This window comes from Moschus berezovskii, chromosome 8, assembly GCF_049115385.1.
Source record: "Moschus berezovskii isolate FMDL1 chromosome 8, NW_MosBer_1.0, whole genome shotgun sequence".
In the NCBI taxonomy this organism is placed as follows: Eukaryota; Metazoa; Chordata; class Mammalia; order Artiodactyla; family Moschidae; genus Moschus; species Moschus berezovskii.
The window spans coordinates 92,597,556-92,624,702 of NC_142467.1; the positions used below are offsets into that span (position 1 = coordinate 92,597,556).

Genomic DNA, 27,147 nt, shown 5'->3' on the forward strand with positions numbered 1-27,147 from the left:
AGTGCAACACGCACCCTCTCTGGGTCTTACCAGCACCTCTGGGAGGGGCCCAGAGGCTGCAGGATTCTGTGTGTCTCTGGGGAGAGGGGTGTTTGGGAACTTTCTAGAAGTTTCTAGAACCTCTCCAAGAGTGTTCTGCTCCCAAACACAGCAAAGTTCTTACCGGATTGGAGCCAGTCAGCGGGGGACCAGACACAATTCACCCTCTGGTCCACCTCTACATCTGGAGACCTGGGTATGGTGACCTCTTGGCTTTTTGGGGGGCAGCCTTCACTCCCGAGATTCTCGCTGTGGCCAGCCTCCCTGTCTGGCTTCTCGTCCTGGTCCCAAAGGTTGTCTCATCAGAGTGACCTTCTTTGCCTCCCCGTGCCCCACGTTTCAAGCCACAAATGAGCCCCCCTACATCTCCCATCCCCTCCCTGGGCTTTATTTTCCTCTCTCACACACCTTGTCACCATCTGATAGGCTTGGATATACATATATTTAAGGTATTTCTTTATCTGTCAAGGGTATCACACAGGGAGGTAGTAGGGAGTTTGACATTTCAGTCCCTTCTTTTCGTAGACTGCCTGCCACATAGGAGGCGCCACATACCTGTTTTGCAGGGAGAATGAGCGGCCCTGGCTCTAAAGCTGCACTAAAGCTCTAAAGCTCTGCACGGAGACCCTGGGGCCCCACGGGTGGGAGGGGCCTCCCCGGGAGTCAGGCCTGGTTGTGCCTCCATGTCCCCATCTGTGCAGGGGGCTGGAATGAACTTGGGGCGCTATCTGTGTGAAACCCACTTCCCCCAATACACAAAAGTGCTTAAAACAGTATGTGCCCCTGGGCCTTGGATGTTCTTTAAAAAATATATCAGGATGGGCGACTTCCCTTGGAGGTCCAGTGGTCAAGAGTCCAGGCTTTCAATGCAGGGGGCGCTGGTTTGATCCTTGGTGGGGGAACTAAAATTCCACATGTTTCTCAGGATGGCCAAGAAGTGATTAAAAAAAAATAATAAAGGTGGTGATAGGTATTCTGAGGATTGTGTCTAATTGGCCCAGAGGAAGGGAAGAGGGGCGTGGGCCAGAGCAGGCGTCAGAGGCCCAGGGAGGACGGAGAGCTGGGTCCACCCCTTCTCCAGAATGAGGAAGGAGGCCCAGCGTGCACCCAGGCAGCTGGCCTTTCCTTCCCGGCCCGCCCTACCCCGAGGCACCCACCTCATCTCTGAGCTCTTCTGCCGTCAACCTGTCAGGCCGGGCCAGACAGGTCTGGGGATGGGTGGGGAGCCCTGAGCCAGCATCTTTTCTCCTCCTCCACCCCGGAGCTGGCACGCAGGCCTGGAGAAGCTGGGCCGGCCGGTAGACCAGGCCGGGAAGCCAGGGGGTCCCTGGGGGGGCGACCCCCACGACGAGGGAGGCCCTTCCCGCCGGCTGCCAGGAGCCCTACCCGAGCGGCCAGACTGGGGCTCCTCCTGGGGCGGAGGCGGGGCAATGCCGCCTCGTGCCCGCTGAGGCCCCGCCATGGCCCGCTCGCTCACCTGGCGCTGCTGCCCCTGGTGTCTGACCGAGGACGAGAAGTCGGCAGCCCGGATCGACCAGGAAATCAACAAGATCCTCCTGGAGCAGAAGAAGCGCGACAGAGGGGAGCTGAAACTGCTGCTTCTGGGTGAGTTGGAGGCCACCCAGGGCGGGGCAGCCTAGGAGCCCACTTTCAGAATGAGTCGACTGAGGCTCGGTTCCTCCTCCCAGGGAGTGAGCTGTGGGCCCATTCCCCTGGCTCAGCCACCTCCAGGTCATCTGCAGGGGTGGAGGTGGCTCAGTTGGGTGGCCTGACTCCTGCCTGGCTGGCCCAGCCCGTCCTATGGGCTCCCGAGTCATGAGAAGGGAATGAGCTGCCCAGCGCCCAGACCTCCAGCCTAGCCCTGCGACCATGGAGAGTCCAGGACCCTTCCATCCCTCTGAGGGCTTGACCTGGGTTTGTTCTGGTGGTTTATCAGGACAAGTCGCATGGGCAAAGGGTGGCCAAGCACCCTTGATGGATTGATTAATTGATGGATCAGTTCATTCATTCAAGATGTACGGCATAATTCCTGGAGGTGGGGTGCAATAGCAGGGGAGATGGAGCATTATGTGTCCCTGACTTTAGGGACCTCAGCTTCTGGTGACAGAGCCAGACTGTAAGCCCGTAAACTATCAAGTAGATAAAATAATTTCCGGCATCAAGAAGAGGAGGTAAACAAAACCCTGTGAGGGAGTTGGGGTGATTCGAGTGTGATGGATTGGAAGGCTCCGAAGTTGCAGCCTCTGAGACCTCACGTCTTATGGTCCACATGTGTCCACTCCCCCAGCCACTTTGCCCTGTGTGTGGCCCCGCAGGCCTAAGCCCAGGGACCCCAACCTTGGAAGGTCTCCTGGGAATACCTGAGTCCTGGACGAGGGCTGGGGAAGGCCTTGAGGTCCCCAACTCCCACCTGCCTGCCCTGGGACAAAGGGCAAGGCTTGGTCATTTGGATAGCTGCCCTGCCTCTTCTCCTGCTCAGTGGAAAGGGGCAGCCCTCAGGGGTGGAAACAGAGGAGAAAGTGGGGCACAGCACTCCAGTGAAGCCATCTGAGCCTGGAAAGGTTTTTTATTTTGTTCTGGTTTTTTGACCTCACCCTACGTGGCATGTGGGCTCTTAGTTCCCTGGCCAGGGATCAAACCCATGGTCCCTGCTGTGGAACCTCAGAGTATTCCTTTGAGTCTTCCTTTCACAGGAAAGTTTTAATTAAGATTTTAATAGCTATCTCTATTCACTTTCTGTAATAACTAGGCTTTTATATATGATATGGTATTTACTATTTTTTAATAAATAGGGCTACGTAGGCTATTCTTTTGTGAGCTCTGGTTATTGGTATCTTCCAAAGAATTTGTCTGTTTCTTTGAAGTTTTCAAGTATACAGGCACACGATTGTTCTAACATTCCCTTGTCATCCTTTCATGTCTGTAGGATTTGTAGTGATGTCTCTTTTTTCATTCTTTATCTTCTCTCCCTTTTGGGGAAACTGGGAGCTCAGCTGAGCTACTGGTCTGTCAGTGTTAGCGATCCTTCCTTGCACATCTCAGGTTTTTCTAACCGTACCTCAGGACCTCTGCACTTACCATTGTCCCTGCCAAGGGCTCTCAGAATCCCCACAAGCCTTTGCCTGGCTGGTGGGTCTCAACTCAAGTGTCGCCTCCTCAGAGAAGTCTTCCCTGATTTCCCTGGCTTCAAAGTCAGACCCGTCCTTCTTCCTCTGCCCAATTTTTCTTCATAGCACTCACTTCATGACACTCTCTCTGGTATTTTCCTGTTTCCTTGTTCACCATCTGTCTCTCCAGTTACACAGCAAGCAACACAGAGGTAGAGACCATGTCCATCTTATTCACGCCTGTGTCCTCAGGAGTACAGTGACCTGGTCATGAGGGTATGCCTAATGCATGCTTTATAAATGAGTGAATGAATCCAGTTTCTGGGGTGATTTTCCCCAGAGTTATACTGTATATTCCTAGAGCTGGCAGAGTCCTTTGCTCCACTGACTACTGGACAGCCAGCCCCAAAGCAGGAAGCCACTTCTGCTTGTGGGGGGGTGAAGGGGAGAAGGGAGGTTGTTCACGTGTCCAAGCACTGATGTGGCCCTGTGGACAGCCTGCTGGACTGTGGTTTCAACCACCCCCATCCAAGCCCCAAGGGCTGCCTCCACACCTGCCCTCCTTCTTAAAAACAGGAATTGAATTCAAAAGTTTTTTGTTTTTTTTCTGGGAGGTGGTTGATCCTTTTGAGGAAGAAGCCCAAGGGACCAGGGGTCTGTCCCTGGCAAGAAGTAGTCACCACACTGAGAAGGGGGAAGAGTCTGAAGAAAACAATTAAAGGAGCTGTCTCTGGGACTTCCCTGGTGGTCCAGTGGTTAAGACTCCAAGCTTCCATGGCAGGGGGTGCAGGTTTGATCCCTTTTAGTGGAACTAAGATCTTGCACGCTGTGCAGTGTGCCCCCTCCAATAATAATAATAATAAAGAAGCCAGCTCTGTCTGTACTATGTGAGGTGGCAACCATTCCTATCCCCAGATGGGGAAACCAAGGCCCAGAGAGGTGAAGCGACTCACCTAAAGTCACAGAGCCAGGACTGGAGTCTAGAATTCCAGTTCCAAAGTCCACGCTTTCGACTGCCCTGTGAATGTGCCTCCACAGAACCCCAGTGACAGATGGGGAAACTGAGGCCCATGGATGTGGCAGGATTGGGTCTGCGGTCTGCAGCCGGTTTGGAGGCAGAGCTGGGCATGGAAGCTGGGCTGTGTGGTCTCCAGCTGCCTGGGACTGACCCCCTTGGCCCCAGGAGCCCCGTCTTCCAGGAGTGGACGGTGGGGTGGGGGCTGCGGTTCCCCATGAAAGGAGCCGCCTGTTGTCTTGTGATGCCTGGGACTTGGCGCAGCTCCTGGCCTCTGCATTTCCACTTCCTCCCCCATGCCCAGGAGGAAGCGGCCACTTCCCGTCTGGGCTGCAAGGCTGTGCCAGGTGGAGACAGCTCTCCTACATCTTTCAGCATCATTTGGGGAGCTTCCTGAACCATACCACGAGAGGCTCCTGAATCCTCAGTGGTTCCAGGAGTCACAGCTGCAAAGGTGAAGTGTTTCAGACTTCAGGTTGGGACTCACATGTGAGTCATGAAACTTAAGTTGTGAGTGGCAACCAGGATTTTTTTTTTCTTTAATGAAACAGTGCATCCCAACAAAATTAACTGTTTCTTGGTGAGATCTCTGTTTGTGCTCCCAGAGGAGCAGCCCAGAGGAAGGTCAAAGAATGCAGTCCCCTGCCGTAGGTCTCACTGCCATTTTGGCAGCACCCAGAGGAGCCGATGAGCTTCCGAGTGTGTGGAGAAAAATCCTATTAATTGATATTTTGATGATGCCTGACTCAGCCTACCGGCCATGTCCTATTTTGTTGGTGAAAGATCCACAAGGGCTTGTTTTTACTCCTCTGCTTCTCCATTAGCTTTGTGACCTTGGGAAAGTCACTGCACCTCTCTGAACCCCCACGTCTCCACTGTGAATGGGAACACAGCGGGAATGTTTGTGAGGATCCACCAAGGTCAGTCAGAAAGGACCTGGGCTCAGGGCCTGGCAGATGCTAAGACTTAAATCATTGTTGCTGGGAAGACGGATGATGGCAATGATTCACGCAGCACCTGCGGAACTTCCCAGAATGATCATGAAAGAGCCCAAAAACTCTGGACTCAAAACTGGGTTTTAGTCCCAATCTGGCCACTCACCAACTGCAGGACCCAACCAATCTGGGACTCAGTTTTTCCACCTGAAAAGTGGAGCCAAGGGCCATTCCTCTTGTGGGCTTGGGGGAGCTGGTGCATGGACCCCCCACTGCACTAGGAGGGCGAGGTCAGGGGGGCAGAACTCACAGCCACCTCTACCATCTCCAAATCGCAGAAGCATCAGAGACCAGCCCATCTCAGACTTCCCAGGTAGAACAGTGGTTAGGACTCCTCACTTCCATTGCAGGGGGTGCAGGGTCAATCTCTGGTTGGAGAACTAAGGTCCCACATGCCACGTGATGTGCCAAATAAATAAATAGATAGAGCTGTTAAAATGCAGAGACCAGCCCATCTCCCCAGGTTTTCCAGTGGGAGGTGAGGTTGTGGGTTTATCTCACCGACTGTGATAGTCAGATGTCCCACTGCAGGAATATTTAGTGAGTTTGATGTATCTCTGTCCTGAAACCCAAGGAATTTCAGAATCTGAGACAGGTGGCTCCATACTGAAGGGGTGCTGTCTGTTTGTTGTTAATTTGTTTATAGGAAACATTTTATTTTTTGCTGGCCTTGCCACATGGCATGCGGGATCTTAGCTCATCCAGGGATCGAACCCATGCCCCCTGCATTGGAAGCATGGAATCTTAACCACTGGACCACCAGGAAAGTCCTGGAAACTTTTTATTTCGGAATCACTTTCAATGGACAAAAACGTGGCAAAGACTGCACAGAGAATTCCCAGCTTCTGAACAGCTTCCTCTATGATGACTTTTTACATAAGTGCCATGGGCTGTCATAGCTGAGATATTAACGTGGGAACTGTACCCTTAGGTTTCTGTGAACTCAACTCCAAAGTTTAGATTTCACTGGTTTTTCCACGAAGGCCCTTTTCTCATTTCAGCCTCCCAACGCAGTATCTCACCTGGCATTTGAGGGGTTTTCCCCCCACTTTCTTAACTTTACATTTTGAGATGCTTTCAGAGTTCTAGAAAAGTTGTACTGGATTCTTCTCAAAATGTTACTATTTTGTCTCATGCCCTTTATTCCCTCTCCATACACATACACATATACACTATATATATGTGTGTGTGTATATTTGTAATTTACATAATGTATGTCTATAGCTTACTTGCTATATATTTATTTTTTAAATGCAATTGCATTTACAAATATTTATTTATTTGGCTGCTCTGGTTCTTAGTTGCAGCATACAGAATCTTTAGTTGCGCATCAGATCATTTAGTTTTGGCATGTGGGGTCTAGTTCCCTGACCAGGGATTGAGCCAGGACCCCTGCATTGCGAGTGCAGAGTCTTAGCCACTGGACCACCAGAGAAGTCCCACCCTGCTATACATTTATATATTTAGTACAGATATATTCATTGTTTTTTGATCCATTTGTGAGTACAGTTGCAGCCCTGATCTTTTCTTAAATTTTATTTATTTTTAATTCGAGGGTCATTACTTTTCACTTTTTTATGCCCCAAATACTTCCATGGGTTTGGGTCTCACTAAAAAGCAAAGCCCCCCAGGACGATGATGAGTGGCTGATGCATGTGATACAGGCTTGTCTCCGTCACGTCCCACCAGTGTTTCCAGTTTCCCCGTGAGTGTCCTTTAGGGTAACAGAAAAGTGACTCTTTTTCTTGGATCTCAAGTGCAGTGGTGTCCGCAGCCCACTCCTCACTGCCCTCAAATGTGCTGGGGGTAGGGAGGGACTGGAGCCCCCCCCCCCCCACTCCCCCATGCAAGAGAGCGCTCTCTCTTCTGCCACTTCCCGCATTCCCTGCCTCCTCCCCACTATGTTCCACTGCTCCCGGTTCCTCTTTCTGGCTCCAGCCAGTCTACCCCTTCCCTTTCTGAGGCTGGTCTCAGTTCCTCCTGCGTGAGTGTCCCCCGCCCTTGGAGGGACCCCATGCCAGGGTCCTCCAGGGGCTGACAGGGTGATGGAGGTGTTGGAGGAGTCCTCCTAGCCATGTACCTCTCACCTGGCTGTCAAGCCCATTTCGCAGATGAGAAAACAGAGGCTCCAAGAGGGAGATATCAGGGCGTAGACAGCAGTGAGCCAGGCCTTCCTCTTTGAGCTCCTGGTCCTGGGCTCTGGAAGGTTCTAGTGTTAATATCACAGACTCACTCCTGGCTTTTGGGCCGTGCAACCCTGCCCTCAGAAGGGCCCCGAGGGATCATCCTGCACTTGGCCCTGGAAATTCTGTAGATGAGTCTGCAAGGAGCCTCATCCCACTCTGTTCCACTGTGAGGTTGTGTGGGTTCTGTCTCCCAAGTATCTCATGTGAATGTCCCCTTCACTCTCACTCCACTTGGCCACCTGGGCCAGCCTGAACCGTCTGGCTGGTGGGCAGTCCTCCCTGCAGTAACCAGAGGGCACCTGTGAGCGCCTGAGTCAGGCCCCGCCCCGCCTCTGCCCACAGCCTTCTAGGCTCCCAACTCCCTGAGGGCAAAACCCAAGTCTGCCTGTAGCCCACAAGCCTCTGCATGACCAGCCCGTCCCCTCCCTGCCCTCCCCTCCCCCTCCCCCTTGTTCACTCTGCTGCAGCCACACGGGGCTCCCACCTGTTTGTCAAACACGTCAGGTACAGTCCTGCCCCAGGGTCTTTGCACATGCTGTGTCCACTGCCTGGTGCTCCCTTTCCCCACACCTTGACACGGGAGCGACCTTCTCAGCCTTCCAATCTCAACCCCAACGTCACCTCCACTGAGAAGTGTTCCATGCACTTAGCAGTAGTCGCTTAATCACTCTGTTTGTCCTATTGTATTTCCTTCATAAAACTTTCTCTACCTGAAATAATTATAGCAAATAATGATAACAGTAATTATAATTATGGTAAAGACTACTACTGCTAATAGTAGTGAACACGAATGTAACTCTTACTATTTCAAAGCGCATTCTAAGTCAGGGGTCCACAGACTTTTTCTGTAAAGGGCCAGATATAAAATCGTTTTGGGCTACCCAGGTGGCTCAGTGGTAAAGAATCTTCCTGCCATGTGGGAGACTTGGGTTCAATCCCTGGGTCGGGAGGATCCTCTAGAGAAGAAAATGGCAATCGACTCCAGTATTCTTGCTGGGAGAATCCCATGGACAGAGGAGCCTGGTGGGCCACAGTCTGTGGGGTCTGTAAAGAGACAAGACTTAGCGACTAGACAGCATGGCACAGTCAATCTTTTCAGCTTTGCAAGCTGGAGGGTCTGCGTACTCAACTGTTCTGCTGTCCCAAGAAACCAGCTCGAGATAATTTATACACAACAAGGTGTGGCCATCTGCCAGTTAAAACTTCATTTGCTGTGCTGTGCCTAGTCGTGTCCAACTCTTTGAGACCCCATGGACCATAACCCGCCAGGCTTTTCTGTTCATGGGGATTCTCCAGGAAAGAATACTGGAGTGGGTTGCCATGCCCTTCTCTGGGGGAATCTTCCTGACCCAGGGATCAAACCCAGGTCTCCCGCATTGCAGGAGGATTCTTTACCATCTGAGCCACTAGGAAAGCTCATGAATACTGGAATGGGTAGCCTATCCCTTCTCTAGGGGATCTTCCCCACCCAGAAGTCAAACCGGGGTCTCCTGCATTTCAGGTGGATTCTTTACCAGCTGAGCTACCAGAGAAGCCCAGAACTTATTTACTGGCCCTGAAACCTGAATTTCATGTAATTTTCAGGTGTCATCAAATAGTGTCTAGATTCCTCTCAGCCATGTAAAAAATGCAAAAACTATTTAAAAACTGTAAAAATTATAATTGTGAAAATAATTAGAAGTGTAAAAACCATGCACATTGTAAAAATTTGTTGGCCATGCAAAAACAGGTGGCTGTCAGGAATTCCCTGGAGGTCCAGTGGTTAGGACTCCGCACTTTGACTGCCGAGGGCCTGGTTCAATCCTTGGTTGGGAACTGAGATCCCACAAGCCATGTGGCTCAGCCAAAAACAAAAACAAAATGCAAACAAAACAAAAAACAGGGACTTCCCCCGGGTAGTCTAGTGGGTAAGACATCAAGCTTCCAATGTAGGGGACCTGGATTCGATTCCTGGTCGGGGGACTAGATTCCCCATGCTGCCAAGAAGACTCAGCATAGCCAAATAAATAGTAATAATGAAACAGAAAATCAAATCAAACAAACAAAAACAAAACAAAAACAGGCACTGACAAGCTTTGTCCAAGGGCCAGTGGTTTGCTGACCCTCCAGGACTACGTTTTCATGAACCAGTTTAACCCTCACACCTCCCAGCAAACCACGTTTTACAGGTGGAGATATAAAGGCTCAGAGCCATGAAGGCACTCACCCAGGGTCATGGAGTGGGATTTGAGCCCTATTGCCCGGGGGTGGCGGATGCTGGGTGCCGGGAACCCCCCGAGGGTTGAGCTGACTACGGTGGCCGTCTCCCTAGGTCCCGGCGAGAGTGGAAAGAGCACGTTTATCAAGCAGATGCGTATCATCCATGGGGCAGGCTACTCTGAGGAGGACCGCAAGAACTTCCGGCCCCTAGTCTACCAGAACATCTTCATATCCATGAGGACCATGATCGAAGCTATGGAACGGCTACAGATCCCTTTCAGTTGGCCCGAGAGCAAGGTGAGCCCCGTGGGGAGGGTGCTCCCTTAGGGCTTCCAGGTGGGACCGCATCTCCTCAGATCACCTGAGTTCTTAAGAACCGCCCCCTCCGAGGTTTCTTGGTATCCTGGTGTGCATGTAAGGCAGCTTAGCACCAGCTGGTGGCTCAGTAGGTAAAGAATCCGCCTGCAATGCGGGAGACCCGGGTTCTATCCCTTGGTCACGAAGATTCCCCCAGAGAAGGGCATGGCAACCCACTCCAGTATTCTTGCCTGGGAAATCCCACAGAGGAGCCTGGTGAGTTACAGTCCATGGGGTTGCAAAGAGCTGGACAGGGCTGAGAGAGTAAACAGTTTCACTTTCAGCATCAGCATGTGCCCCCACCTCAAGGGTTCCCCCGTGGACCCCCAGCGCTCAGTCATCTCTCCCTTGGATCTTATGAGGTCTGGTAGGAGTCCTGAGTGGGCATGTGTTTTGTTCTAGAAGTATTATTATGGTGGACTGGTTCCTGAGCCCTGCCCCACCCTGCTGAGGGAACAGTGCTATGCAGACCATGTGTCACATCGCCCTTCTTTTTATATGTCTTTATTTTATTTTTGGCTGCACCAGACCACACGTGGGATCTTAGTTCCCTGACCAGGGATCAAACCTGCACCTCCTGCACTGGAAGCAGAGAGTCTTAACCACTGGAACACCAGGGAATTCTCCATCCTTCTTTTTAAACATTTTATTGTTTGGAGAACACTGGACATGAAATCTACTCTCTTAGCAAATTTTAAGTGCACAACACAGTATCAGTAACTGCAGATACAATGTCATAAAGAAAAAATTCTAGAAGATGTTCCCCTTGACTAAGGGAAACTTTATTCATATCACCCCCCAACCCATCCCCTCAGCCATTCTATTCCCTGTGTTCTTGCATTTGCCGCTTCCAGATTCTTTGTGTAAGTAGAATCATACAGGATCTGTCCTATGACTGGCTTATCTCACTTAAAATGATGTTCTCAAGGTTTATTCCCATTGTCCCCTGTTGCAGAATTTACTTCTTTCTAAAGGCTGCATAGTAGTCCCTATATCTACAACCTTATTCATTCATCCACTGATGGACATTTAGGTTCTTTCCACATCTTGGCTACTGTAAATAACGCTGGGATGAACCTGAAAGTGCAGATATCTTTTCAAGATCCTGATTTCATACCCAGGAGTGGAATTGCTGGATCATATGGCAGCTCTATTTTTTAAAAACGCATTGTTGGCTTATTTATTTTTTGGCTGCTGCACGCAACTTGTGAGATCTTAGTTCCCTGACCAGAAATTGAATCTGGACCCTCGGCAGTAAAAATGTGGAATACTGACCACCGGGCTGCCAGGGAATTCCTGGTGGCTCTATTTTTAATTTGGGGGGAACTTCCAAACTGTTTTCCACAGTGGCTGTACCAGTTTACATTCTCCCCAGCAGTATATATGGGTCCTGACCCCTAGGATCTCAGGGCTGGTTCACTATGAATCTTCTCTCCTCAGCTTCTAGATGGCTGTCCTCTCTCTGGATCCTCACATGGCCATCCTTCTGTTGTGTTTCTGTCCGAATCTCTTCTTATAAGGGCACTCTGGACTAGGGCCACCTTCATGACCTCATGGTAGCTTAACTACCTCTATAAAAAGATAATTCAAACATAAACAAGAGCGCCTGCTTCCGGCGCAAGGAAGAGCGGACAGATGGAGCAGAGGTTGCTGCCCCGCGCAGGATCACCCGAACTGGCGCTCCATGCGCGCGCGCCCCTGCTGCCCCTGCGGCCTGCAGACACACGCGCCCAGCGGGCAGAGACTCAGGAGGGCAGCCCCGACCCCGCCCGCCCCGTCCCGCTGCTCTGACCCGCCGCGTCCGCCCCTTCCCAGCACCACGCCAGCGTGATCATGAGCCAGGACCCCTACAAGGTGACCAAATTCGAGAAGCGTTACGCCGTGGCCATGCAGTGGCTGTGGGAGGACGCCGGCATCCGCGCCTGCTATGAGCGCCGGCGAGAGTTCCACCTGCTTGACTCGGCTGTGTAGTGAGTCTGGGGTCCGCGGGCCGGGTAAGGGACCGGGGTCTGGGGCGGCAGGCCGTGCCTGGACACAGTCCGAGGAGACCCATTCCCAGGGATCCAAGCAGGCAGAAGGGCCCCAAGGCTGGCCGGCTTCCACTGCGGAGGTGCTGTGGGTGGTCTTGACTCCCAGGTGAGGGTGTTTCTGGGGTGACGTTGCTCACAGGTGACTCAGTTCCTGGGGCGCACTGTTACCAGGGTGATACAGCTCCTGGGGTGATGTTTCTGGGGTGACACAGCTCCTGGCATGACACCGTTTCTGGAGTGATGGCACCTCGAAGGTGACTATTCTAGGATGACATTGCCCTGGGGTGACACCGTTTCTGGCGTGAGACCATTTCTGGGGTGATGGTGTCCTGGGCTCAACGCTGCGTGTCTAGTTCTCAAGGGTCTCACTGCTCTTGTGGCAGTGACACACTTGGGGTGACACCCTCCCCAGAGAGACACACTGCCTGAGGGTGAAGCCGCTTCTCTCTGAGGCTCCTGTGGCCTCAGGCTGTGCTCCTCAGCCACTTGGGACCCACAGAAATGCTGGCCCCTCTCTGGGGGCTCTCCTCCCCCAGCAGGGTCCTCATGGGGCCCTGGGTCAGGGGAAATCTGAGAAGCAAAGGGAGGTTGCAAGGTCAGCACTCAGGGCTTCCGGCTCCACAGCTACCTGTCGAATCTGGACCGTATCACGGAAGAGGGCTACATCCCTACCGCACAGGACGTGCTCCGCAGCCGCATGCCCACCACCGGGATCAACGAGTACTGCTTCTCCGTGCAGAAAACCAACCTGCGGTAAGCACAGAGCTTAGAGGCTCTTGTAGGAGGGGCAAAGGAGCTGCAGCGCTGAGGGCTGAGTGGGAGTTGTCTGTCCCAGCCCACAAAGGGCCTGTCAGGCTGGAGTAGGCAAAGCAGGGTATAGACATCTCCATCCCCTCATGGAGTCAAGACTGGGACCTGGAAGGGCCCACACATAGCCCACAGAGTTCTGGGAGGGGAAGTCTTTCTGGAGGAGGAGGCATTGGTCTTAGGGCATTGAAGAATGATTAGGAGTTCACTAGAGCTATGGGGTGATGGGAAGGAGGAGACAGAGACTGTGCGGTCAGGGCTAGATCAGAGGGATTGATTTGGGGCTGGGGAAACTCAGAGGGTGATCCCTCTAGTGATCAACGAGGGATTCAGGCTGGGCGTCAGGAGACCCAGGAGGAGGCAGGAGCCATGGTTCAGGCAGACAGGGTTGGGAAGGGTCTGGGCAGTGGCCATGAGGATGGAAATGATGGAGTGGTGCAAGAAATGTTTCTGATGTAGAATGGGTGAGTGTGGGAATTAGAGCAGGCAGTCAAAAATGGCTCGCTGTGAGTTTTCCATCAAGATGATGGTGTAGATGGTAAAAACCACTGTGGTGGTGATAGAGTGGGAGGTGTTAGAAAAGCCGATGGAGTTATTTGGGGCAGGTTGGGTCTGAGGAGTATGGGCCATCTGGGAGATGGCTGGGCACAAACAGGCCTGAGCTGGAAGACAGAGAGGTGTGGGGGTCCAGCGCAGCCAAGAAAGGTCCATGCAAAGCCATGGCCAGTGTCAAAGACCAACAAAAGGTCAGAGAGACAAGCAACTTCTGGGATTAGCCTTTAGAGAATCTTCAATGACCTTAGCAAGATGGTGGCAGAGAGCTGTGCAGGTGTCCCTGAGACCCTCTAGTGTTCAACCCACTCATGCTGATCTCTTGTTTCCTTGAATGGCCCTCCCTCCTGGCTCCGTGCTTTTGAAACATGAAGGTTCATAATTTACTGTTTGCATTTGGGTCTCCTGCACTAGATGGAGAGTCCCTTGAAGTTACAGCTTGAGACTGATTCTACTGCCTCTCTGATTGATATATTATGTGATATTGAGTGCGTGTGTGTGCTCAGTCGCTTCAGTCGTGTCCAACTCTTTGCAACTCCCTGAACTGTAGCCCGCCAGGCTCCTCTCTCCGTGGGATTTTTCTGACAAGAATACAAGAGTGTGTTGCCATGCCCTCCTTCAGGTGATCTTTCCAATCCAGGGATTCAATCCATATCTCCTTTGTCTCCTGCGTTGCAGGTGTATTCTTGACTATTGAGCCATCGGGGAAGCCGTTGCTTCTCTAGTGATAATCAACTGAATGTCAGAGTGGAAGTTTGTAAATATGAGTGTATGGTTGGAAAGATAGAATAGATGGGTGGATGGATTAGGTAAGACGGGTGGATGGAAGGATGGAAGGATGGAGGGATGAGTGAAGGGATGAGTGGACGCGTGGACTGTTGAGTAGATGCATGGACAGATGAAGAGGCAGGGGATAGATGGTCAGTGGGTGGCTGTATGAATAGATGGACGGATGGATAAATGGATGAATGGCTGGGTGAATATGTGGACAAATGGGTGACTAGATTGGTGGGTGGAAAGTTGGATAAACGAGTGGGTGGGTGGGTGGATGAACAGGTGGATGGGTGAGCTGGTGAACGTTTAGGAGTGGAAGTAGTGGCTGGGGAAGTTCAGAGGAAAGACTGGGTGGAGGAGGGGAATTTTCAGAAGGGGAAACCTGAGTCCGTTCTCAAGGCAAAGGTGAGGGCTCAGAGGAAAGGGGGACTCTGAGCTGGGAGGCTGGAGGGTAAGCGAACCCCACAGCTGTCTCAGCCTCTGGAAACCTGCTCTAAGCCATTGCCGCCCCCATATGACTCTGGACACAGGGTCTGAGGGAATCTGGGGATCACCAGAAAGGCCGGTTTGGGGACTCAGGAGCCTCAGGCACCAGCCTGGATTTTCCTCCTGTACATCGGGGCAAGTCTTTTCTTGCTCTGAGGCTTCTGGCATTTCCGGCCTGCTGCCTGAGTAATGGTCGCATCCCTGGGTAAATGATGCAGGGTTTGTTATCAGTGACCCATATTTCTTAGAAGAGACAACAGGAAGGTGGGAGGGCTCAGGTTTTTGTTGCGGTGTGTCTGGGGTTGGAGGCGAACACTCGTCCTGGGACGCAAACAGAGGGGATGGCTCTTGCCCATATCTGTGGCTGCTGGACACTCCCGTGGTCACCCAGAACACAGCCAATGGAAAACTGAGTTCTGGAGACATTTTGCAATTTCCCCTGGGTCATTAGTCAAAACAGGGCAGGCTGAGGATGTGTCCAACCAGCTGTCCTCTACTGTGGGATAGAAGGCAGCCCAGGGCAACAGAAGTTCAGGATAGTCCCCTCTCCTCTCTGCACTTCAGTTTTCTCATCTGTAAAATGGATATAATAGTGATGCCTACCCCATGGAGTGAAAGGCAGTCACACACAGGTGGCTAGCATCTATTCTTGTTGCTATTAATGTGGACTGTGGCATGTCCCAGCCATGACTCGGGTCTGGGGTGCCATGTCTCAGGGTCCCTGATTGGGCCTGAGCTCTGACAGGAGGTGGTTTCCCGGCAGGATCGTGGACGTCGGGGGCCAGAAGTCAGAACGCAAGAAGTGGATCCACTGCTTCGAAAATGTGATTGCCCTCATCTACCTGGCCTCACTGAGTGAATATGACCAGTGTTTGGAAGAAAACAACCAAGAGGTGAAGTGCCGCTGGGGAGGTGGGGTGCCGTCTCCCCACTCTTCTCACTCGCTCCTTGACCAGGGACCCTCAACTGAGCAGGAAACCCTACCGCCACTCTTGAGGGAGTCTGTGTGTGTCTGGCGTGTCTTTGAGCTTCACCATCCACTCTTTTGTGGCCTGACCATTGAACACCAATGCACAGATCCACAAGTATTTGTGATTCAAGGACCCTGGGGACACACACAGAGTTGGATACTCAAGCTTCAAGGCAGACCACCCTGTTCCCACACCCTGAAGCACAGTGTGTGCAGTCCTGGGAGCATGGGTCATGCTGTGGGAGTGGGGCTATGTCCTGTTTTCATTCAGGATTCTTCTCCTTTTCATGAATTCTTCTCCTAATTCAGCTTCCCTAGTGGCTCAGCAGTAAAGAATCCACCTGCAATGCAAGAGATGCAGGAGATGCGGGCTGGATTCCTGGTTCGGGAAGGTCCCTTGGAGGAGGAAATGGCAACCCACTCCAGTATCCTTGCCTGGGAGATCCCATGGACAGAAGAGCCTGGCGGGCTACCGTCCATGGTGTCACAAAGAGTCAGACACGACCAAAGTGACTGAGCACAGTGAAGATTGGGCACACTATTATCTCTGACATGTGCACTTTTCAGGGTTAAAGTTTCACATAGACAGTTTCAGGATCCACGGGTCAGGTGTTAAAATTTGTACTTTCAGGCTGAGTCAGATAGAATCAAACAGAGTCAGATAGAATCAATTTGAGGTCATTCTGACACAGATCTTGCTTGAATCGAGCCACACACGATGTCCCACTTTGCTTGGGCTGTTGTGATGAAGTCCCACAAACTGGGAGGTAGGGCTGGTTGTGGGGAGTAGGTGGTGAAGCTCAAACAACAGAAATTTATTGTCTCATGGTCCTGGAGGCCAGAAATCCGAGGTCAGCGTGTCAGTGGGGCTGTTTCCTTCTGACCCTGTGAAAGAGAATCTGTTCCAGGCTCTCCCAACTTCTGGTCTGCTGACAATCTTTGGGGTCCCTTGACTGGAGAAGACACCACACCATTCCTGCCTCCATCTTCACATGGCCATCTCCCTGTGTCCTCTTTTAAAAAATAATTTAAAAACTTTTTTGGCCATGCTGCGTGGCATGTGAGATCTTAGTTTCCCAACCAGGGATGGAACCCTCGCTCCCTGCATTGTAAACACAGAGTCTTAACCACTGGGCCACCAGGGAAGTCCTTTGATTTCCCCTTTTTATAAGGACATTGGAGTCAGAGCCCAGCCTACTCCAGTGTGACCGATTCTTAACTAATTACATCTTCAAAGACCCTATTTCCAAATCAGGTCTCATTCTGAATTTCCAGGTGGACATGAATTTGGGGGTGGGGTACACTAGCCCAACCAGTACAGGCACAAAACAATGTTGGGCATACACAGGCAGCCGGCCCCACTGCCCTGAGTCCCAGCCTGGTGGGAACTGGGGAGCCTCAAGCTGCCGGATGGTGGGCTGCCAGCCCCATCTCCACCTGCGGGGAGGGCTCCTGTTCAGGCCGAGCATCCATCTGGATCCATGACCTGCCTGTGCCTCCCAACCCAGAACCGAATGAAGGAGAGTCTGGCCCTGTTTGGGACCATCCTGGAACTGCCCTGGTTCAAAAGCACTTCCGTCATCCTCTTCCTCAACAAAACTGACATCCTGGAGGAGAAGATCCCCACCTCCCACCTGGCTACCTACTTCCCCAGTTTCCCGGGTGAGTGGTTCTAGAACTTTCTATGCCCTTCACTTCCCAAAAGCAGCTCCCAAGAGAGACGCTGGTTCAGGCCACACCTCTGCCTGCAGTCACTGGGGTTTCAAGTGCAGTCAGACAGACCTGAGTTCCAGACCTGTCTCTGATCTCTGCTGGAGATCTCTGAGTCTCAGCTTCCCCCTCTGTTGAATGGGAAGATGGTAACAGAAGCCTTAATACTGGGTGCTGAAAACAGCAGAAATCTCCCCCTCATAGTTTAGGAGGCCAGAAGTCTGCAGCAGGCCTCCCTCCTAATTTCTGGCGATCACCTGTAATCCTTGGCATCCCTTGACTTGTCGGTGTGTGTCTCCAGTCTCTCCCTCTGTTACCACGCGACTCTCTGTCTCTGGTTGTCTCTTCTCTTCTTTCTTTGTTTTTGGCTGTGCTGGGTCTTTGTGGCTACATGTGGGCTTTCTCTAGTTGTGGGGAGTGGGGGCTATTCTTCGTTGTGCTGCACAGGCTTCTTATTGCGGTGGCTTCTCTTGTCACGGAGCACAGGCTCTAGGTGCATGGGCTTTGGTAGCTGTGGCTTACGGGCCCTAGAGCTCAGGCATAGATGCCCTGCGGCATGTGGAATCTTCCCAGACCAGGGATCGAACCCATGTCCCCCTGCATTGGCAGGTGGATTCTTATCCACTGTGCCACCAAGGAAGTCCCTATTTCTTCTCTTCTTACAAGGACACCAGTCATTGTGTTTAGGACATGACCTAATCTAGTATGATCTCATTTCAGCTTAACCAATTACACGTGCAAAACCCACTATTTGTAGATAAGGTCATATTCTGAGATTCTGAGTGGACATGGATTTGGTGTGTTTACCAAATTGTGAGTTTTATGTATTCATCCTAATACACAATCAACCACAGTAAGTGAAACCCTTAGCATGAGCTTGGTGTGTAAGTCTTGATGATGTCACCACAGGTGTGCAGAGAAGGCAATGACACCCGACTCCAGTCCTCTTGCCTGGAAAATCCCATGGATGGAGGAGCCTGGTAGGCTGCAGTCCATGGAGTCGAACACGACTGAGCGACTTCACTTTCACTTTTCACTTTTATGCGTTGGAGAAGGAAATGGCAATCCACTCCAATGTTCTTGCCTGGAGGATCCCAGGGATGTGGGAGCCTGGTGGGCTGCCATCTATGGGGTCGCACAGAGTCAGACACGACTGAAGCGACTTAGCAGCAGCAGCAGCCACAGGTGTGACCGCTGGTCTGTCAGAGCCTGTGTGACCAGTCTCAACCAATCTTACCCACAAGACTTGAGGTCTGGATGACAGATGTCAGCTTGTTCCAGGAAGGTGACCTGGACACTCTTCTCCCTCTTCCCAGAGCATCCCCTGGGCAGTTCTGGAAGTGGGACCATGGCTTGGAGAGTTTGGAAACAGGGATAAAGTAGATAAGCTTTGAGGATGGTTTGTTTTCCTTCATGTCGCAGGGAACCCCCATAACTCATCCTTTTCTCCTAGCCACAGAGGCTGGAGCACCCTTTGCTAACTTCTGACTCAACGGTCTTCTGTCCTCTCTACTAAATAATATCCATGACAATAATAATAAGCCAATTAACTAATAATAAGCTAATACATCTAACACTGATGGAAGCACCCTCGTGTACTGACTTGTTAAAAGTGCTCATTAAAAAATCGTTGTTCAGTATTCTCACCACTAAAGAGATGGGGAAACTGAAGCACAGAGAGGTATCGTTATTTGCCAAAAGTCACACAGCTAGTGACTGGCAGAGGCAGTCCCACCCAAGTTTCCTGGATCCAAAGCTGTCAGGTCGTAACCACTATGGGAACCTGCCTTTCTGACAGAATGATGATAGTACAGACTCCTGAAAGTTTCTCTGATTGAACACTGAGCCCTCGACATGATTGTGTTGAGTCTTCACAAGACTTCAGGGAGGCCTAGGACTATTATGATCCCTGTTTTAAACAAATGAGGAAACAGACTCTCAGAGGTTAGGTGGATTAACAGATAAGGTAACCCAACTTGTAAGTAGTGGAGGCGGGTCTTGGGGGGTTCCAGAAGCCCTTGACTCTCTATATTTCATATGTATGTGTGTCCGAGTGTGTGTATACATGTATACACACATGCACACACATGTAAATGAATGAGCGATGGGGGGGTGGAAATCCCATGTGTGCGTCACCAGGGCAGCCATCCCTCCCCTTCTCTTTCATCTCCCCAGGATGTCTTTCTCTTGACCTCCAGCCCAGCTGAGAGGGTCTTTAACACGGTTCTGTGCAGTCTCAGAGACCAGCCTCATTGGTCCATTCCAGGCCATGTGACCCACGTGAGCCTACCCCTGAGGCTCCTACTGGCTGGGCCTCAGTCACGTGAATGGCTAGAAACACAAAAGATAGTGGCGGCTGGCAGGCACCGTGCCGGATGGTTCCTGCAGCCCCGAGGTTGTCCAGAGTCTACCTTGGTCCCAGGAGGAAGGGGCTCTCACCTGCCACACGAGCCGCGAGCTCTGACTGCCCACCCCTGTCCCCAGGCCCCACGCAGGACGCGGAGGCCGCCAAGAAGTTCATTCTGGACATGTACACCCGCATGTACGCCGGCTGCGTGGACGGTGCCGACGGGGGAAGGAAGGGCCCACGCTCCCGCCGCCTCTTCAGCCACTACACGTGCGCCACGGACACACAGAACATCCGCAAGGTTTTTAAGGACGTACGGGACTCGGTCCTGGCCCGCTATCTGGACGAGATCAACCTGCTCTGACCCAGGCCCTCCGCTGGGGCAGGAGGAACCTGCGGGCAGCGGGCGCGGGGCGGGCCGGCGCTCAGCCAGCCCAGATGCCCCATGTCGCTCCAGCCCCGGCCCAGGCGGAGGAAGGACTCCGAGCGAGCCGGCGTGGAAGGCCGGTCGCTGCCCCCTTCCTTCTCCGCCCCTCGTCAGGACAGCCTCTGGATCCCCCTTCCCTCGACTCAGTTTACCTCCTCGGAGAGAAAACACAGTGGCCATTTAGGAGGCCAAGGTGCAGGAAAGGGTGAAAAGAGCAAGGGATCCAGGACTTGGGTGGGTGGGGCTCTCTCAGGACCCCCACCTACAGGTATGTCCTCTCTTAGGCAGAGACCCTTTGGGGCTTCTGTGCCTGCCCCGGGACGGAGAGAGTGGGCCTTCATGCCGGGGACGCGGGATCTGGCGCCCCCTGGCGGACCAGAGCCGACATCCCAGCCTGAGGTCTGGGGAGCTCAGGGACTTCCGTTTTCTTAAAAGAGACGCCCTTTCAGAGCCTCTCGGCTCAAAGTGTCTTGCCCCGGTTTGCAGATGAAGGAAACCGAGGTCCACAGGCATCCGCCTTCCTTCCCAGGCTGCATCTTACAACCTTCTGTATTTATTCCCTCACCTTCTGCATGGCCCCTTGCAGGGTGGACATTAAAGAAATGACATTCTGGAGACCTTTGGTTTCTTAGGGGCGTCCTGTTTAACACCCCACCCCCCAGCCCTGGCCCCCGCTGTCCTGTCGCAAGTCTCCTGTCACGGACAGGGTAGCAACATGGCAAAGGAAGGAAAAAGTTCTACTTGTCCATCCACTGTGCAGGGCACGGAACACAGAGCTGTGCGGGACTGTGTGCACTTTAAGCCAGGAAGAGAAGTCCAGCCTCTCTCTGTGACCATGGGGTCATATTGGCTGGCCCTCTGTTGCTACTCACCCAAAATTCCAGCAGCAGCCACCAGCCATCTCTGATGGAGACAGTGATGACTCTACTCACCATAACCTGGTCTCAGGGCAGCCCCATGTGGCACAAATCCCGTTGCCCCCATTTTACAGATGAGGAAACTGAGGCACATGAGAAACTGAATAATTTGACTAAGGCTACACACCCGAAGATGGCTGAGCCAAGACTCTATTATTCATTCAACAGGTTTTTGGTTTCTTTTTAAAAATTTTTTCCTGCATCGCACAGTGTGGGTGATCTTAGGTCCCCAACCAGGGATTGAACCCGTGCCCCCTGCAGTGGATGCCCAGAATCTTAAGCAATGGGCCACCAAGGAAATCTGTTGTTTTTTAATTTTTAAAAAATTAACTATTTTTTAGAATAGTCTTAGGTTTATAGAAAAATTGTGAATACAGAGTTGCCTTATAAAACCACATCTGATTTCCCATATTATTAATATATTAATATGGTATGGTGGCTCAGATGGTAAAGAATCTACTTGCAATGCTGGAGACATGGGTTCAATCTACCGGTCAGGAAGATCCCCTGGAGAAGAGAATGGCAAGCCACTCCAGTATTCTTACCTGGAGAATCTCATGGACAGAGGAACCTGGCAGGCTACAGTCCATGGGGTCACATGAGTGATTAACACACACAAATATTAAAACATTATTAACTGAAGTCTACTCTATATTCAGATTTCATGTTTTCCCCTAATGCCCTTTTTCTGTCCTGGGACACCACCCAGGATCCCTCATGACATTTTGTCATTGCATCTCTTTAGAGTCCTCTGCACTGGGATGGTTTCTCAGACTCTCCTTGTCTTTGATGACCTTGACCATTTTGAAGAGTGCTGGTCAGCTCTGTGGCTTGTCCAGGGCTCCAGTAATGAAGTACCCCAGACAAAGGGACTTAAAACCACAGAAATGTAATCTCTCAGAGTTCTAGAGGCAGCATCTGAGACTAAAGTGTCAGCAGGGCTGAGCTCACTCCAGAGGCTCTAGGGGAAGGTCCTTCCTGTCTCTTCCCGCTTCTGGTGGCTCTGTGTGTCCTTTGGCTTGTGGTGGCATCCCTCCAGTCTCTGCCTCTGTCCTCACATGGCCGTTTCCTCTTGTGTGTGTCTGTGTCCAATGTTGCTCTTTTTACAGAGATACCTGGAGAAGGAAATGGCAACCCACTCCAGTATTCTTGCCTGGAGAATTCCGTGGACAGAGGAGCCTGGTGGGCTACAGTCCATGGCGTCACAAAGAGTCAGACACAACTGAGTGACTGAAGGACAACAGAAACACCAGTCACACTGAATTAGATGAAGCTGACCTCATTCTTGGACTTCCCTGGTGGCTCATTGGTCAAGTGTCTGCCTACAATGCAGGAGACCCGGGTTCAATCCCTGGATTCTAACTTGATTGTATCTGCAATGATCCTATTTCCAAAGAAGGTCATATTCCCAGATGCCATACCTGGGTTAGGACCTCAGCCGTCTCCTAGCAGGTGTTTTGGCAGACGTCCTTTAGTTGTTTTGTCTAGTGTTTTTTCTTGTGATTAGACTGAAGTTTAATTTTTTGATCGGGAGAGCAGAGAGGTGAAGAAAATTCTGGCCATTATAGCAAGAGTGCAGGCATGTGTGTTGTCACTTCCGTTGTGTCTGACTCTTTGTGACCGCAGGCTTCTCTGTGGGATTTTCCAGGCGAGAATACTGGAGTGGGCTGCCATGCCCTCCTCCAGGGGACCTTCCTGACCCAGGGATTGAACGCTCATCTCTTACATCTCCTGCATTGGCAGGCAGGTTCTTTACCACTGACGCCACCTGGGAAGCCCCTATGGTGAGAGTACGTGCTGTCCACGTGACCTTGGTTCCCTGTCTGAGTCAGGCACCCAACTCTTTTTAGAACCTTTCTAAGATGGAGGGACTTCTCAGCGGTTGACTCTGCATTCCAATGCATGGGGCCTGGGTTCAATCCCTGGTCAGGGAACCAAATCCCACAGGCCACAACTAAGACCTGGTCCAGTCAAATAAGTAAGCAAGTAAGTAAATAAAATTTTTAAAAATAAAACCTTTGTAAGATGGAAAATATCAAACCTCCCAAAGCAGGGAGACTAGCCATTAAGACTTTCATGAGTCTGAGGCACTTTTGCTTTCATGGGCTTCTTCCTTGATAAAACAATATTTAAAATTAATTTTTACAACCCTGTTGGTAGAAAGAAGAATGAAATCCAGACTGGGTTTGTTGTTATGTATTCATGATTAGCCTATTCATTTTCCTCTTTGGATCTTAAAAGGGAATGAAAATTAACACGTTTCATGGACCCCTGAAAGTGCTGTGAGCCCTAAGCCTGAAGGCTAAGTTGACCTTGAACCTAGTACACAAACCCCGTCATCCAAGTGATGGTTCCTCACGCCTGTTCCATGCGTATCTCTCCATCCTCCCTCCCTGCCCCTTCTGCCTCTTGAAAGTGAAAGTCAGAGTGGGTCGCCATTCCCTTCTCCAGGGCATCTTCCTGACCCAGGGATCGAACCCTCCTGTCCTGCATCTCCTGCATTGCAGGCGAATTCTTTACTGAGTCACCAGAGAAATCTGCCTCTTGGTTACTTTCATTTTCCCTGATATCGTGCCATTTCATTCACATCTTTCTAGAATATAAAGACTTTTCTAGGGACTCCAAGCTTCCAGTGCAGAGGGCTCGGGTTCCACCCCCGGCGGGGGAAGTAAGATCACACATGCCTCTCATGGCACTGCCAAAAACAAGCAAAAAGACAATACCAATAAAGCTTAAAAGCACATTAAAATTGTAAAAAGCAAAAGACAAAACTCACTTCTTAAAAAGAAACAGTATAATACAACGTGAACACGTCTAAAAAAGTTAGCAATGATCCCCGTGTATTTAATATCCACTAGGTACTCACATTTCCCCATGTGTCTTGTAAATGTCTTTTCTAAAGGTTTTTTTTTTTTTTTTGGCCCCACTGTATGACTTGTGGGATCTTAGTTTCCCCACCAGAGATTGAACGAGGGCCCTTGGTAGTGAACGCTCGGGGTTCTAACCACTGGACCACCAAGGGATTCTCTAAAGCTTTTCATTTTGTAATCATTTTAGATTTACAGAAAAGTTGCAGCAATAGTGCAGAGTTCCAGAACACCCCTCACCCAGCTTCCTCTGATGTGAACCTCTTAGGTAACATGCTACAAACCAGGTTATAGAAGCCGGGGAATTCATGTCAACCATCCTGCTGTTACCTAACCTCTAGACTGGCTAGAATTTGGCCAGTTTTTTCCTCTTCTGCCCTCTGTCTGGGCCAGGATTCCACACTGCTCCTCCTGATTTTCGTCTCCTTCTTGGCTGATGGTTCCTTAGCCTTTGTCATGGCCTGTTTAAAGAATTCTGCCTGGTTATTTTGTAGAATAGTCCCACAATTTGGGTTTGTCTGAGGTTTGCTCACAATGTGATTAATGCCATGCATTTTGGGCAAGAGTCCCGCAGGGTCCCTCTCAGACGGGTGGGTCCCTGGTGGGAAAAAGCCTCATCACAGATGATGAAAAGCTACCTGTGTTTTTTTCACAGTTGATTCATTTGAGTCACAACCCAAACAAGGCCCACATGTGGCATTTGGTTGCTGTTCAGTTCAGTCGCTCAGTCGTGTCCGACTCATTGGGACCCCATGGACTGTAGCCTGCCAGGCTCCTCTGTCCTTGGAATTTTCTAGGCAAGAACACTGGAGTGGGTTGCCATTTCCTTCTTCAGGGGATCTTCCTGACTCAGGGATTAAGCCCATGTCTCTTGCATCTCCTGCACTGGTAAGTGGATTCTTTACCACTGCACCACCTGGGAAGCCCCTTGGTTTTTCCATCTCTTAAGAAGCTTTTCACCTATAACTATCATCCAACCTTTTTTTTTTTGCCATTTATTTGTTGAATAAATGAGATCATTTGTCTGGTAGAGTTTCTCAGCTTCCTAACTGGTGGACTGCTTTCCAGGTGTGGATCAGTGGGCTCCTCTGTGCCCTGTAACCCCTGTGAATGATCTGCCTAGATACATGAACAGACTTTCTAGGTGGTGTGAGCTCCAGCAGATGACACATAACAGCTAGTTGGTTCTCTCTCTGTGTATCTGTGTGTCTCTCTCCATGAGACATGTAACAACACAACAGCCAGTTGGTTCTGTGTGTGTGTGTGTGTGTGTGTCTCTCTCTCTTCTCATTAAAATTGACCAGTGGGTTCAGGGGGCATCAGTCTGACTCATCCATTGTGAATTTCCCAATGAGAAGTTTCTCTTTCCTAATAATCTTAGTGGTCACTGATGATCATCACTTACATACATCATTCGGGGTTGCAAAAATGGTGACTTCGAATACTTGCATTTCTTCTGCACTTATTGCCTGGAATTTTTCTATTCAACAGCCCAGCTCACCCAGAAGAACTGAAAGCAGGGTCTTGAAGAGATATTTGTACACCTTTGTTCACAGCAGCATTATTTCTAATAGCCAAGGGGAGGAAGCAATCCAAATGTCCGTTGAGAGATGGATGGTTAAACAAATACGGTCCATCCATACAATGAAATGTGATTCAGCCTGAATGAGGAAGGAGATCCTGACACACACTACAACATGCATGAACCTTGGGGACCTTATGCTCAGTGAAGTAATCTAGACACAGAAGGATACACACTGTCTGATTCCACTCACAGGAGGTCCCTAGAGGAGTCAGATCCACAGAGACAGGAAGGAGATGGTGGGGCCAGAGACTGGGGGAGGAGGAGGGGGAATCAATATTTCATGGGGCCAGAGTTTCCGTTTGGGAAGATGAGAAAGCTCTGGAGATGATGATGGTGGTGGCTGCAAGACAATGTGAATGTGCTTAAAGCCACTTTGTGCACTTAAAAACGGTTCAAGTGATAATAAATGCCACGTGTGTTTTACCACAATTTAAAAAAATTTTAATTTAGCATGATCAAAATATCTTTCCCCTATCAAGTAATTGGTTACCCAGAAATAAAAGCTGTGCAGGAAAGAAAAGTTTAATGACTGATTCTTGATTTTCTTTAGCAGTTTTCATAATAGTTCCTTAATAGCCACAAAAGCTCACCAAAGGGTTTTATTTTCTCCCTTGTGTCTCTATGAACTCTGCATGTAACATTAGATGTGTTTCTACACACTGGACATCTTATTCTTTCCTTTGTTGTTCAGTGGCTCCATCATGTCCGACTCTTTGCGACCCCGTGGACTGCAGCACACCAGGCTTCCCTGTCCTTCACCATCTCCCAGAGTCTGCTCAAACTCATGTCCATCAAGTCAGTGATGCCATCCAACCATCTCATCCTCTGTTGCCCCCTTCTCCTCCTGCCCTCAGTCTTCCCCAGCATCAGGGTCTTTTCCAATGAGTCGGCTCCTCGCATCAGGTGGCTAAAGGATTGTAGCTTCAGCTTCAGCATCAGTCCTTCCAAAGAATATTCAGGGTTGATTTCCTTTAGGATTAACTGGTTTGATTTCCTTGCTGTCCAAGATGCTTAAGAGTCTTCTCAAGCACCACAGTTCTAAAGCATCAATTCTTTGGTGCTCAGCCTTCTTTATGGTCCAGCTCTCACATCTATACACGACTAGTGGAAAATCTACAGCTTTGACAATATGGACATTTTTCTGCAAGGTGATGTCTCTGCTATTTTCCTTCTCTGGCCAATGGATGCCTCTTCAAGTTGGTCCCTAAGTCCTTGTGATGTGACGCAGTAGTCTTAAGAGCTCATAGTTCTAGCATAGTGAGATGCTTTCTGATCATCTCATACTTCACAGCCCCAGCCTTGGGTCCAGTTATTTCCCTAAGGAGCCCTGTTTCCTTTTTTTTAATTAATGTATTAATTTTGTTCATTTGGCTACACTGGGTCTTAGTTAGTTGCAGCACGTGGGATCCAGTTCCCTGACCAAGGATTGAGTCTGGGCTCCCTGAGATAAGCACGGAGTCTTATCCACTGAACCACCAGGGAAGTCCCCCTGCTTCCTCTTGATATTTAAAGACCATCACCTGACCACAAGGTTAGGAAATCCACATTTTTTTCACTTATCTTTTGACTTTAAAAATATTTCAGACCTACAGAAGTTGCAAGATGATGATAATGAACCCCCATAAAGGCTTCCTCTAGGTCAGCAGGGCTCACTACCTGCTCTAAGCCTGCTTTGTAAATAAAGTTTTATTGGCACATGACCACAAACATTCATTTACACAACGTGGGGGGCAGCTTTCTCCATGACAGCAGAGTCACTGTGACAGAGACTGTCTGG

At 50.5% G+C, this 27,147-nt stretch overlaps 1 protein-coding gene across 6 annotated transcripts in view; it reads left to right on the forward strand.

Annotated features, from left to right (window-relative positions):
• The window catches only part of GNA15 (G protein subunit alpha 15), a 30,709-nt gene continuing 3,562 nt past the window's right edge, over window positions 1–27,147 (forward strand). Inside the window, exons 1-8 of one of the 6 annotated variants that reach the window (XM_055430167.2) lie at window positions 5–1,644; window positions 9,654–9,838; window positions 11,714–11,868; window positions 12,553–12,681; window positions 15,311–15,440; window positions 17,026–17,179; window positions 24,441–24,673; window positions 25,277–25,890. In XM_055430167.2, the coding sequence (XP_055286142.1) occupies window positions 1,500–1,644; window positions 9,654–9,838; window positions 11,714–11,868; window positions 12,553–12,681; window positions 15,311–15,440; window positions 17,026–17,179; window positions 24,441–24,673; window positions 25,277–25,450 (1,305 nt within the window). In that variant the 5' untranslated portion in view covers window positions 5–1,499 and the 3' untranslated portion in view covers window positions 25,451–25,890. The other 5 variants (XM_055430168.2, XM_088838870.1, XM_055430172.2 and 2 more) reach the window with 5 other exon arrangements.